The 13405-nt window shown below is 56.9% G+C and overlaps 1 protein-coding gene across 4 annotated transcripts; it reads left to right on the top strand.

Annotated features, from left to right (window-relative positions):
- Nucleotides 1–514: 514 nt before the first annotated feature.
- On the top strand, nt 515–11882 carry PRRT4 (proline rich transmembrane protein 4). 4 transcript variants are annotated; one of them, XM_019030308.2, is made up of 6 exons: nt 515–900; nt 2154–2877; nt 2964–3068; nt 3418–3537; nt 9530–9759; nt 10794–11882. In XM_019030308.2, exons 2-6 carry the CDS (start codon nt 2226–2228, stop codon nt 10974–10976), a joined length of 1290 nt encoding a protein of 429 aa, XP_018885853.1. In that variant the 5' UTR covers nt 515–900; nt 2154–2225; the 3' UTR covers nt 10977–11882. The 4 variants fall into 4 exon arrangements, with proteins under 4 accessions (XP_018885853.1, XP_055248189.1, XP_030868493.1 ...); XM_055392214.1 differs by lacking the exon at nt 9530–9759; XM_031012633.2 differs by having other exon boundaries at nt 9530–11882.
- The last annotated feature ends 1523 nt before the right edge of the window (nt 11883–13405 follow it).

The following is a 13405-nucleotide window of genomic DNA, read 5'->3' as shown; positions in this document are numbered from 1 at the left end:
CCAAGCTGTGCAATCTTGGGCAAATTCGGTAATTTTCTGTGTCTTCATTTAATTGTCTGCAAAGTGGCGACATACACAGGGTTGCGGTGAGGACTCATGAGATAAAGGAAGTAGAATTGTCCATTGTACTTCTACTTAGCAAACGGTGGGGCTCTTATTGCCCGGGGTGCCATCCTGGGGCAGGCTGCCATGTGTGCGCGTGTGTGCGCGCGCCCTCCGACCTGCGAGTGTGTTTCCTGGCGCGCGTGTGGATGTGTGTGCTGGGCCGCCCTGGGAGTGTGTGATTGCTCTCGCCAGGCTCACAGCGAGGCGCCCGCCGCGGCTGATTGACAGCGCTGGGTGAATGAGCGCGCGTGGAGGCGCCCGGCACCGAGGTGGCCGCGGCTCCGCGCTGCTGTGAGCGCCTGCCTGCCCGCCCGGGTGTGGGGGGACCGCGGGCGGCGGGCTGGGTGGGAGGAGGAGGAGGAGGAGGAGGAGGAAAGAGGGCGCGGGAGCGAGGGCGGGCGGGCGGGAGGGCAGTCAGAGCCGGCTGCCGCGGAGCCCCGGCGCGGGCGGCCTCGCCGGGGAGCGAGGCTCGGAGCCAGGAGGCGGCGCCGCTGGGAGTGAGCGCGGAGTGCGGAGCGCGGGGCCTGGCCGCCCGCCTGGTGAGAGCGCTGCGGGCCGCGGGCCGGGTCGGGGGCGGATCAGGGGCAGCGGGGCGGCGAGGCTGCGGTCTCTGGACTAGGCGAAGGGCCGCCGGGGGCTGGAGGTCCGGATCTTCAGTCGGGGCGCTGGGCACAACAGAGAGAAGCGGTGAGACACCACGAAGCGTTGCCCAGCCGGGCGCCAGGGCCGCCACGACCGCCCCTTTTCGGAGACTCGGCGAGGAGACCTGCCTGCGGGAGAGACCCCGGGGAGCAGGTCGGCCGGTCCGGGCTGGGGGTGTGTGTGCGTGTGCGCGCGCGTGTGTGCATGTGTGCCTGTGAGGGGTGGTGGGCGTGTACGAGTGTGGGGGGATGGCGGTGTGTGGCATGTCTGTGTGTATGAATGTGTGTAGGGGGTGTGCATCTTTCCGTACAGTACATGCCGTGTGTGTGTGTGTGTGTGTGTGTGTGTGTGTGTGTGTGTGAGAGAGAGAGAGAGAGAGAGAGAGACAGGGGAGGCCGGGGGCTCACAGAGCTTGGGTTTGAACCCATGCAGGGAGGAGAGTGGCTCGGCAGGACAGAGTGTGTGTGTGTGTGTGTGCGCGCGCGCGCGCGCGTGCAGGGGCAGGGGTATGTGAAGGGTGAGTGTGTCACGGGCGCTAGGTGTGGCTATGTGTGTGATGTAAGGGTGCCGGGTGCACGTGTGTCCCTGGCTCACCCTCCCTTCCCCCACCAGATGTGTGCGCACAGAGGAGAGAGTTCTGGGGAGGGGGTAGGAGTCCGCCGCAGCTGCCTGCAGTTTGCCCAGCTTGCCTGCCTGGCGTTCTCCTCCAGGAAGCCGGAGATCGCCAAGCTGCCCCTCCCCCGAATACTTCAAGGGTCCTAGGGAAGGGAACAGGCCCAGCCCCAGGAAACGGGAGGGGCGGGAGGGAAGGTGCTTCTGCCAGATTGGGAACCTTGCTTCTCTGGCCCAGAGCCTGGGCGGCCTTCTGACTGGGCCAGCTCACTCAGCTCTGGCTTTACCCCTCCCGAGGCCCTCTGCCCCCTGGGGTCTGAGAGTGAGGGCGCCAGCACTTTTGGCCGGGGCGGGAGGTGGGGGTTGGAATAGGTCAAGACATCGGAAGGGCTTGCTTGTTCACAGTTATATGCCCAGAAGGGTGCTTGGCAAACGGTAAGCCTCTGTAAATACTCGAGGCTCAGCAGAGGGAAGGAAGAGAGGAATCCATGTCTGGAAGCCCAAGTCCATCTCTTTTGCTACTAGTTAAGGATGAGGGCCCCTGGTTGCAGTCAGACCCCAGTTTCTGCATGAGCAGAGGGGGAAGGAGGAACCCCCAGGCAGGGATTTGTGCTGGGGCCTGAAGGTACAGGAAGGGCCCGGCAAGAAGAGCCAGAGCCATGGACAGGACACTTTGCATCCTGCCCACACTACCTGCTTCTCTGAGATCAGAAGCCTCTCTCTGGGACATCCAATCCTGGGAAAGGGAAGAGGGTGGCCACAGCCAGGGCTCACAGGGCCTCTCCTCTCTCCAGGACCTTCCTCCTCAAAAGGTGCTGAATAACTGAGTCCCTGCCCACCAAGGCCACCTGAAGCCAGGTGGGGCCATGGCCAGGCATGGCTGTCTAGGGCTGGGACTGTTCTGCTGCATCCTGTTTGCTGCTACTGTGGGCCCCCAGCCCACCTCTTCCATCCCAGGTGCCCCTGTCACCACTTTGACCCCCGCACCTCAAAGTGAGGCCTCTGTGCTGTCTCTCAACCTGGGACTTAACTTCAAATTCCATCTTCGGGGACCTGCTGCTGTCTGGGGGAGCCCAGTCACAGAGACCCAGCCACTCTCTCTTGGGCCAGGCCAGGAGCCAGGGGAAGAAGTGGCCAGTGGGCTGAGGACTGACCCCCTTTGGGAATTGCTGGTGGGCTCCTCAGGGAACTCTCTCACTGAGTGGGGCTCCACCGAAGGTGGCTCAAAGCCCCGGGCCTCCTCCCTGCTTCCGGAGTCCACATCCCGGCGCTCTGGGCCCAGCGATGGGCCCACTGCCCCCTATCAGCCCAGGAGGAGCACTGTGACCTGGGACACTGCTCTGATGGTGACAGCACTTCCATCCAGTGCTCCCAGGCCCCACCAGAGCGAGCTGGAGCTGAAGTTTGACATGGCACTGAGAGCAGGTGCAGCCCCCACGCTTGGGCATCGAACGCTGCCCCTGCTGCCCAGCCTGCGGGCCAGCCTGGCAGAGATTGCTGGGCGCCTGGGACCCTTTGGTGAGTAACCACCCCATCCCAAGGAAAGCCCCTGCTGGGCACCCCTGGCAGGTAGGAGGCAGCTTCAGCCTGGGCTTCTTTTGCAGGATTCTTTGGCACTACTCTGTCCCCACTCCGGAACTTCTCCGGCCTGAGCCCCCCAGGTGAAACTACATCCACAAGCTCTGCCTCTGGAGTTTCAGGTTCTCTGGGTGAGTTTATTTCATTGCAATAAACTATTGTGGAACACCTCTACGTGCCAAGCGCTGTGCTAGGAGCCTAACAAGTACCTTTCTTTTTTTACTTTCTTGCATTGCTTCTTCCAGGCCCTAGGATATGGGCTACTACTTCCACGGAAGGAGTATTCTCTTTGCCATACTGAATCTGGTTTGCTCTTTGTAGCTTAGCTCATGGTGTACATGAGCTTAGCATGTGGCTACAATTCCTGGGACAGTGACTTCCTTAGGACAAACTCTGGGGAAGGACATAATTTTCTCCAAACTCCCAGAGGCAAGGCTGGTTGGTGGGGTGGCACTTGAGCCCCATGTGCTCCCTTTGCAGGGTTCCTTGGTACCACTCTGTCCCTGCCCCCATACTCCCTGGAGAGGAAGCTCTCCAGCCCAAGTCCTCTGGACCCAGCTGCTTCCCTAAGTTTTGCCTCGATTGCAACAACATCATTAGGTAAGTATCCAATTCATTTGAACTTGACAATTATTTATTGAGCACTTACTACATGCTAGTCACTCATCAGTGTTCTGGGACCCTTTTATTTCATTGTCATCATAATCATAATCATCATTCTCTTCATCATCACCGTGGAGATATATATGAATGGTCTGAGAGCAAGTATTGCTGGAGAAAGTCCCACACAGAGTTAAGTAATGGTCCCCTGAGAGTTTTGCAATGAGAGGCAGAGCAGGATGTAGACAGATGTATCAGGGACAAACGGACACAGGAACTTCTTCATGATTTCCACAGCCCTGGCACTAACCCCACCCTCCACTCCAGTCTGCCTGACCTGACTCCCCACCAACCTTGGGGCTCTTTCCTTTGCCATCTGATCTGACATGACATGCTGTCAGATATGGGCAGAGCTGGGTTTCTCATTGGGAAGACACTGAGGAGGAGACCTTGAGCAGGCAGATGCCACCTTCGTTCAAGAAAGCCTTTCAGAACATGCACACGGACAAGCTGGTGGTACGAGGAAAGACCACAGGCTCGGGAATCTTGAGACCTGGCTTTGAATTACAATTTATTTACTCACTAGCTAGTGACTTTAGGCACGTTATTTAACCTCTCTGAACCTAAATTTTCTCATAGACCCAGGGTTTAATAATAGTACTTGCTAGTTATTGCAAAGCTCTCAGCATGATGCTGGGCACAAAGTAGAGGCTCATTAAATAGTAGCTATTAACCTTGCTTCTGTCCCCCACTGCATCCCAAATCCACTTCCAGATCCTACCTCTCAGAAACCTCAGCCTTGGCCCCAGGCAGTGGTGGGACAACACAAACCACACAGCAGAGGGCACAGGAGCTGGAGGAGAGGTTCTGGTGGATGAGGCAGGGAGTCATGGAGAGGGACTGAGGGGCTTTCAGGCCCAGCTTTGCTCTGCAAAAGGTTTACTGTGGCTGTGAAACTTCTCAGTCACCCCACACTAGGCTCAGCAGTGGAAACCACTGGTCTCCCCAGCTTCTTCCAGCTCCAGACCTTACCCATGACCTGGTTCTCTGGCTCACTCCAGCCACAGTCACTGCACTCCCTTGGATGGTGGGTGAGGGGCCTGCTATGCCCCTGTCCAGCTCAGCGTGCAGCAGGGGCAGGATGTGATTGGGGGTGGGAGGCAGGTTCTGTGCCTCAGGGGAAGGATGCTGGCTGGCAATCTGTCGGCCTTGGTGACAGCGCTGGCCAGGCAGGTTTAATGAGTCTGGACAGTATCAGAGGCAGTGCAGCCGGGCAGGCTGGCGGCCCCACCTCATTCCCCCTCCTCCCTGGTAGCTGCAGGAACCCAGCCCCTGATACTGCACTTCTAAATAAACCCAGGAGAGCTATAGGCCTCCTGGAGAGAACGCCAATGGGCCTTGCTCTTGCCAGCAGAGAGAGAGAGAGAGAGAGAGAGAGAGTGTGTGTGTGTGTGTGTGTGTGTGTGTATTTGTATCAAGCAGTTACCATACAAAGGGAGTCTCTCTGTGTTGCCTCTAGAATCTTTCTAACCTAAGTGCAACTAACCTTTGACTCCTAGGCCCTTCTTGCATTAGGTCCCCTTCACCTCAGACAGAGCCTGTATTCAGTCCATACATACCAGAACAGTTATCAAGTTAATCAGTGTGCAGCTTTCATGCCAGTTAATCAGTGCCCACCTCGCTTAGTCCACAGAGGGTTCCCCTCCACTCCCTGACCACTCTGGCTGGTGTCAGTTCTGATTGGCTGGCACCTGTGCCAACTCAGTTGCTAAATATTTTGAGTGTCACCCCTAGAAAGTGTAACCACCCTCCATGAACCTGGAGGTGGGGGTGGGGAGAGGGATGGGGCCAGGCCACTGAATGGACTGTAGCTTCCAGCATCCAGAGTGGAGACATGATTCCTAGCCCTTTGATCTGGGCAGCTGGTGGATAATCAGGCCTGACTTTTCCATGAATCAAACTGTTCCCTCCCACAACCCCTCCCCAGCCAGCGCCTGCCTCACCAGTTATTCACATTGATATCTCCTCTCCTCCTGGCCACTGAGGTCAAGAGGGCCCACAGGGCCAGAAAGGGACCTCCCAGTAAAGGAGGCTTGCTCAGGAGAGAGATCCTGGGAAGGGAGGAACAGAGATGACTATCTTCTGGACTCTTCTGGGGAAAACTGAAGGCTCTTTCTGGAGAAGCCTCCAATGGGGAGATGGGTGATGAGGTCAAGAGGACCCTACAAAGGCAGAAGCCAGGTTTTTTTTCCACCTGTCCCCATTCACACCTGGACCAGTGTGGGGCATGCAGAGCATGGGATCAGTGTTTCTAATTCAGAACTCCTTTTATGACACTTGAGCCATCCCTGTACTTTGCCTATTATCTGGTTTTTATTCCTTTTCTGGATTTATTTTATTTTATTTTTTATTTATTTATTTTTTTGAGATAGAGTCTTGCTCTGTCGCCCAGGCGGGAGTGCAGTGGTGTGATCTCAGCTCACTGCATCCTCCGGGTTCAAGCGATTCTCCTGCCTCAGCCTCCTGAGTATCTGGGACTACAGGTGTCTGCCACCATGCCCGGCTAATTTTTGTATTTTTAGTAGACACGGGGTTTCACCATGTTGGCCAGGCTGGTCTGGAACTCCTGACCTTGTGATCTGCCCACCTTGGCCTCCCAAAGTGCTGGGATTACAGGCGTGAGCCACCAGCCCAGCCTGGATTCTTATGAATGTTGAAATTTGCTGTAGTTGCCATAGAGCTTAGGTATAGAGATGAGAGATAAGGTTTCCTGTGGCCCATGGGTGAGAAGTAAAAATGGAAGAGGGTGAATTGGAGCCAACCTCTGACAGCTGCACTTACCTGTACAGTGAATAAAGAGGGTGTGGTAAGGGGGTGACAGGCTGGGTCAGACTGTGGGCTCCTAGGTCATGTCTTCCTGCCCCTCTGCAGAGGCCACAGAGGCCAAAGAGAGATACAGCAAACCCAATCACTTTGCAGAGGAAGTGGGTTGGGCAAGGGCATCTGAAGGGACCAAAGAATGAGGGGTGAGGTGGTGTGTGCGTTTGATCCTGCCATTGCCAGACCTATGCCACCTGATCAGCAAGCTCTCCATTCCCAGCTAAGTAGTTTCTCGTTTAATTGATGGCTGGTGTCTTTATTAGTGTTAAGGGGTGGGTAGGCCATCAGAAAAGTATTATTTGGCCGGGCGTGGTGGCTCACGCCTGTAATCCCAGCAGTTTGGGAGGCTGAGGCAGGTGGATCACAAGGTCAGGAGTTCGAGACCAGCCTGGCCAATATGGTGAAATTCCATCTCTACTAAAAATATAAAAATTAGTCGGGCATGGTGGCATGCACCTGTAATCCCAGCTACTTGGGAGGCTGAGGCAGGAGAATTGCTTGAACCTGGGAGGTGGAGGTTGCAGTGAGCTGAGATCATGCCACTGTACTCCAGCCTGGGCGATGAAGTGAGACTCCGTCTCAAAAGCAAACAAACAAACAAACAAAAAACCCAAAGTTATTAGTTAAACAGAGTTCATAAAGTGAGACAATGTGTTGATGTTCACTATTTGACTAATCGTTGTCTTTCTATACAAGTTTAGGACTGTGAAAGGCTTTGAAAACAGACTGCAGCCTTTAGTTAATTGAATCAAGAACCTGTTTGAGACCGGAGGTAGTCACACTGACACACACACAAACAGGTGATGGATCAGCGAAGAACATTAGCTGGTGATCATGATAACGACACAATCTTGACTGAAGGATCATTATGCACCAGGTTTTCCAGAGTTTTACACACGTTGTCTCATTTTTCTCACAACAGTCCTATGCAGTAGGTACTCTTACTCATTTCAGATTTGAGGATGTGATGGAATGGGAACCACGGCGCATGCTGCCACTTGCAGTTGGCAGTGAGCTGTGTATATTTAATGTTTTGGCTGCTTCCTTTCTGCCCTCCCCAGTTGTCCAATTCCATCTTCCCTTTCCTTCTCTCAGAGCCACCTGCCAGCCCCCTCACTCCTTCCTTTTCCTTGTTCTCAGAACTCTTATGTTTTTTGTTTATCTTTTACGCATTTATTATTTTTAAGAACTGTTGTGTGTGTGTGTGTGTGTGTGTGTGTGTTTTTGAGCCAGAGTCTTGCTCTGTCACCCAGGCTGGAGTGCAGAGGCGCGATCTCTGCTCACTGCAACCTCCGCCTCCCTGGTTCAAGCGATTCTCCTGCCTCAGCCTCCAGAGTAGCTGGGATTACAGGCATGTGCCACCACGCCTGGCTAATTTTTGTATTTTTAGTAGAGATGGGGTTTTGCTGTGTTGGCCAGGGTGGTCTCAAACTCCTGACCTCAGGTGATCTGCTCGCCACGGCCTCCCAAAGTGCTGGGATTACAGGCATGAGCCACCGCGCCAGGCCTAGAACTGTTATGTTTTGAGTGTCCCCTGCATGAGCTGACCCTGCCTGTGGCTGGGGGTGCTCCTGGGGTCTTCCTGTGTTGTCCAGCTAGGGCATGGCCAGGGCAGGGCCAGGCAGTTGGGTGATTGTCAGGCACCCTCCTCTCACATTCCATATCTGTCTTTTGTCCACCTATCCATCCCTGCCAGGCTGTCCACATCCTTCGCCATCGTTTCTTCTTCCACCCTTGCCTGTGGCTGCGGTCCTGCTGAATCTGTAGGTGAGGGCAGATAGAGGTTCAGCTTCCAGCATCTTCCCTTGCTGCCTGGACCTGGGGAGAATCCTTGAGTCTAACTCTACCCAACTCTTCTCTTGCTCCAGAAGAGTAGAATTAAGGATCTTACTCCTCACCCTCTCTTAGTTGACTTCCCTTTTTCCAAGGGATATGGGAAGGTATTGGAGCACAGGATGAGGCTAGGGACCCAAGATAGCAAACCCCAGAGCAACTGAGGGGCTCACTTACTTAGATGGCATTTTATCCCACTATGATGTCCCCAAGAGTTTCTCCCTGGGAGTTCCTAAGGGCACCTTTTGAGACCTGGGGGAGTCCATCTCAATGTCACCTTCCGTACAGTGTGGGGAGAAGCATGGAGGCATCTATATTAAGACAGTTAGACCAATGGCTTTGTGGATGAGGCAGGATAGGGGTCACTGCCATGGATAGGCTAAGGGTTGGGGTGTAGCAGGCAGGAAGGCCAATGAATAAGGAGAAATGATGTTTTCCTCAGAGTGCTGAGACAGCATTGTCTTACCTCTCCCCTGATGTACGTGTGTGTGTGTGTGTGTGCGTGCATCTGTGTATGCACACGTGTGGGCTTTTCCTTGAGATGGAGATAAGGTGGGGGAGTAGTTGAAAAAGGGCAGGGAAGCTCCTCCTAGCACTAAGTTGGGGGTTGGGAGTCAGGGGTGCAGAACAAGAGATAAGCACACTAATGTTAGAAAGAGGCTTTGGAATCACAGAAAGGGGCTCAGACTGATGTTCAGACCTGGGTTCTAGGTGCAGCTCTGCCCATTTGTGACCTTGGGCAGGTCACTTTGCCTCTCAGAAGAGCTTCAGTATCTGCATCCGGCAGTACAGGGATTCATTTAGTCAATGAATATCTGCTAAATTCCAACTGTGTGACAGAAACTAATTTAAGTATGGAGATTCAGATGTGAGCAAAGAAACAAAAATCCCTGTTCTCGTAAAGCTTCCTTTCTGGTGGGGGGATTGAACTGGAGGGGGTGTCTAAGGCTCCTTCCAGTTGTAAAGTTCTGTGACTTCAGAGAAAAACTCTTTAGTAGAATCACAAACGAGCCAAGCAGGGAGCTGGGGGGCCGAGGCAGAGCGGGAGAAGTAGGAGAAGGAAGAGGGGAAGGATGACAGCTGAAACTCCAGCGAAGACATTGAATAAGGGCGCGGGGGAGGGAAAGGTGAGAGGCCAAGAGGTGGGGAGAGTCTCATATGTAAGACAAGTGTGTCCTGGATACCGTAGGGGACTCTGACTGGCATTCAGGCTACTGCTTGTGGGGTGGGTAAGGGGAGGGCTGCATCATTGCCTCAGCCAAACGTTCTTTGCCCACAGACCCCACAGTCCCCATCTCTGGCCCAGATGACCTCTCTCCTCCCGCCAGCCTCGGGAACCCTTCGGGGCAGCCAGAGTGTGGGCCAGGGTCCTGCAGCGTGGGAGAATTGCCTGAACGCGAGGGGCAGCCTCCCGAGGCGCCGAGGCCCCTCTTTTTCCTGACCCTGGAGGCCGACTGGGCAGAGGCCAGGGCTCGCTGGGGGCTGGCCTGGGAGGCCCACGTGTACGGGGTAGGCGCGCTCTTCGGCCTGGTTGCCCTGCTGGCGCTGCTGGCTCTGGCCCTCTTGCCCTGGCGCTGCCCGCCCGGCGCCCCCTGCCTGGCGCTGCTGGACCTGCTGCTGCTGTCGGCCGGGACCACGCGGGCCTTCCCGCTCTTCTACGACGCCTATGGGCACAGGGATCGACTGCCCGCGCTCGCCTGGCTGCTGCTGCAGGACCTTCCGCTGCCCTGCCTGGCTGCCGGCCTGGGGCTGGCCTGCCTGCTGCTGGCCCGGCCGCGCCCGCCGCGGTGCCCCGCCGGCCTGGCTGCGCTGCTGCTCCTGGGGCTGGGGCTGGCGGCCGCCGCCGCCCTCGGGAGCGCCGCGCATCGCCCGCTGCGGCCCCTGCGGCTCGCCTCGCGCGGGCTGCACGCCTTTCTCGCCGCTTTCCTTTCGGGGCTGCTGCTGGCGCTCTCCTGCTGGGGCGGGCGGCGGCGGCGGGCCGGGGCGCCCCTGGGGGGGTCGGGCTTCAAGGGCGCCACACCCCTGCCGCAGGGGCGCAGCCCCTTCGCCCCTCGGGAGTCCTGGCGGCGCGCGGCGCGCACGGCCCCGGTGGCGGGCACCTTCGGGCTGCTGAGCGGAGCCCTGCAGGGCTATGAGGTGCTGCACGCCCTGGGCTACGGCGGCCAATCCGGCCTGGAAGGGCCCTGGCCCTGGTGGGCCTTCCAGCTAGGCCTGCGCCTGGGCGAGGTGGGCGTCGCGCTCCCGTTGGCGCTGCTGGGCCTCTACCCGGCGCTCTGCAGTCCTCGCGTGCCGCCGCGCTGCTGGGCCAAGCTCTTCCGCTTGTCCCCGGGCCACGCGGCTCCGCTGCTGCCGGGAGGCTGGGTCACTGGGCCCCCAGACAAGGAGCCCCTGGGGAGCGCCATCGCTCGCGGGGACGCGGAGCTGCTGCAGCTGTGCGCGCTGGCAGGGCCAGGCCCAGACCTCCTACTCCAGGGTGGAGGTTGCCGGGGCTTCGAAGGCGCGGCGGCCAACCCGGCCCCGTCCCCGGCTTCCTCTCCCTGCAGCGATTACACCGTGGACTTCCGCCCGCCCTCCCCAATCAACCTGCGACGCAGCATCGAGGAGGCCCTCTGCAGCGAGGCCCTGCTTGCGCCTGGCCTCTTCCAGGGCCCTGCCTTCGAGGACGCTCTGCCTGGGCTCGGCCTCTACCGCACCGCTTCGCTGGGGACCGGGGGCAGGTCCAGTGAGAGATCAGGGGAGGCCCCTGGCCCCCCTGCGCCCCCGGAGCTCCCCTCCCCTGGGGCTTGGCCCGCAGGCAGCAGCGTCTCATCTGGCTCGTTCTGCGGACTCTCGCGGGACAGCTCGTCCATGCTGCTGTGTTCCAGCCCCGACAGGCCCCCGCGCTGCCCTCTGGTCTGCGTCCTCAGTCCCCCGCGGCCCTCAGGAAGCAGCCCCAGCCTCCCGGCCTCAGGATCCTACCAGGCCCTATCCCCACCCTCTCGTGACTCCCCAGAGCCTGCTTCTGAGCTTCAGGCCGAGGAGGCCTTGCTGCAGGAGCAGTTCCTGGACGCCTGCCGACAGATCGACGAGCTGAGCGTGGGCAGCGACACCATAGACCTGTGAAGAGGTGGCCACCTTGCTACCCTGCGATATGCCCCTTTCTGGCGCCTGCCCTGCCCGAGACCTGCACACTGTAATCCTTCCCCAATCCTCCCTGGCTCAGATACCTCTCCAGATTCCTTCCCCATCCAGGGGTCCCTGGGTGGGTGGGTCAGCAGCCAGGCTCTATCGATTGGGAATCAGTGCCACCTTCTCTGGAGCCCTGGGTGCTGATGCCCTCAGCTGCAAATCTAGGTTGGCAGGGGTCCCATTTTCCTTGGCATTCACCAGCAATAAAGCTCCAAGGTGCTCCACTCCTGACCACCACTCCCCACTCTGGTGCTGAGTGAGAGGGGCTGTCCTCAGAGGACCCTGGGACCTGCCTCAGGCCCCCTACCCACCTCTGCCATGCCTAGGAATCCCACCCCTGTGTGAATGGGACTCCCTTTCCTCCATGTGACACCCACAGGGGTCCATGACCCATCTAGGAGACTTTATAGCAGTTGGGTGGGAGGGGAATGCTCTTAATTTATCAATAAAATATTTTCAGAGGAGCAAGGTCTGACTTTTTTGGGAAAACTCGATTGAGCAACAGCACCAGTGATTCCATCACTAGTGGAAGAGAAGCAGCTCTTGGGTGGGATGGGTCCATTCCAGACCCCAGGGACCTTCATACAAGACCAACGAGTCTTGTCCTGTTTCTGGGATGAGTGGGGTTACTGGGAGCAGCCCCTTGAAGACTCTTCTGAATCGTTGGGAAGTGGCTTTTCACAGAGATGGGACATCACCCTGGGGGGTGAGGCAGAAACTCTACTGTCATTGGTGGAAATGCCTGCATTCTTAGGAGTCGGCTTCAGGTCCTGGTAGACAATTGGCTGGGGACTAGTTAGGAGTCAAGTCCTTCATGGAAATATTGAGACGCATGTAAAAGGTCCTGGTCACCTTGAGCTGGGATCCTCAGCAGCCTCTCTGCCATGTTCCCACAGTTTGGGATCTACAAAGAGGAAACTACCTTTCTACCTTTTCACCCACCAACAGGGGCTCTTCAACCCCCTCCCCCTTCTCCTGAAGAACTCTCATCTCTAATAGGTGCAGATCCTCCCTGGAGAAAGCCTGTCCAGCCCAGCCAGCTCCTGTAGCAAAATTCACAGTGAGAGACCCACAAACACATCCAACCACCAGGCACTCTGTAATCCCTCCCTTGCCTGGAACATTTGGCTCTGCGCTCTGTGGTGTGTGTTTGTCATTTGGCTAAAATGCAGTCGTTCCGAGTAGCACAAAAACAGGGTTGTGGATTAGATTTGAAAACAAAAATCTGACAGTGTTTTGGCAGCTGTCCTGCATATCACAGGGAGACCTGCAGGAGCATACAAACTAGGCTCAAAGTGGAAACACAGGAACCTCGTGATTTTTTTCTTCCAACTTTGACCATCAGCTCCTGGGGACTGGAAGGGAGGCTTGGGAGCCAAGAGGGAAGCAGGCAGGGAAGCCAGGAGAGGGTAGAGCCCTCGGCCAGACCAGGTCCAATGCAGGAGTGGAAGAATTCAAGCACTACTCTCCTTGCAGATGAACATCTGTCTTGGCTGAGAGGAGCGTCCAGGGCCTGGGACCTCAGATGGAGGAGGAGAATCAATTGTGTTTGGAGGAGAGGGAGAATCGTAGTGGGGAAGAGAAATGGGAGGGAGGTGGTGCCGGTGCGGTGGAGGGATGGGACTAGAATGGTTTTGATTGCGTCTCCTCCATCACCTGGCTCAGAAATTCTTGCTGCATCCTCACTCTGGGCTGAGGCCCAGAGAACTGCCAACCTCCTAATTACAGGCATTTCTCACTGGTGTCGTAGTGGCTGCAGTGGGCCCAGCATCAGAGCTGCTTTGTGTCATGCAAGGAGTGTTGCTGCTCTGAGAAACTGCTCCTTTTCTTTCCCACTCACTCTTCTATCTGCCTCTCATCTGCCTCTGCTCACACTCAGCTCCTCGATGCCATCTCTTCCTCACACTGGTCCTTGCCAGCTCCTGTCTCTCTCACTCACTTTCCCCAGCAAGGGTCCTTGGGTTCATGCACACACTTCCCAAAAGAG

This window comes from Gorilla gorilla, chromosome 6 (genome assembly GCF_029281585.2).
Source record: "Gorilla gorilla gorilla isolate KB3781 chromosome 6, NHGRI_mGorGor1-v2.1_pri, whole genome shotgun sequence".
NCBI classification, from domain to species: domain Eukaryota; kingdom Metazoa; phylum Chordata; class Mammalia; order Primates; family Hominidae; genus Gorilla; species Gorilla gorilla.
The sequence above is the reverse complement of the archived record's forward strand: the minus strand, read 5'-3'. Positions and strand labels throughout refer to the sequence as shown.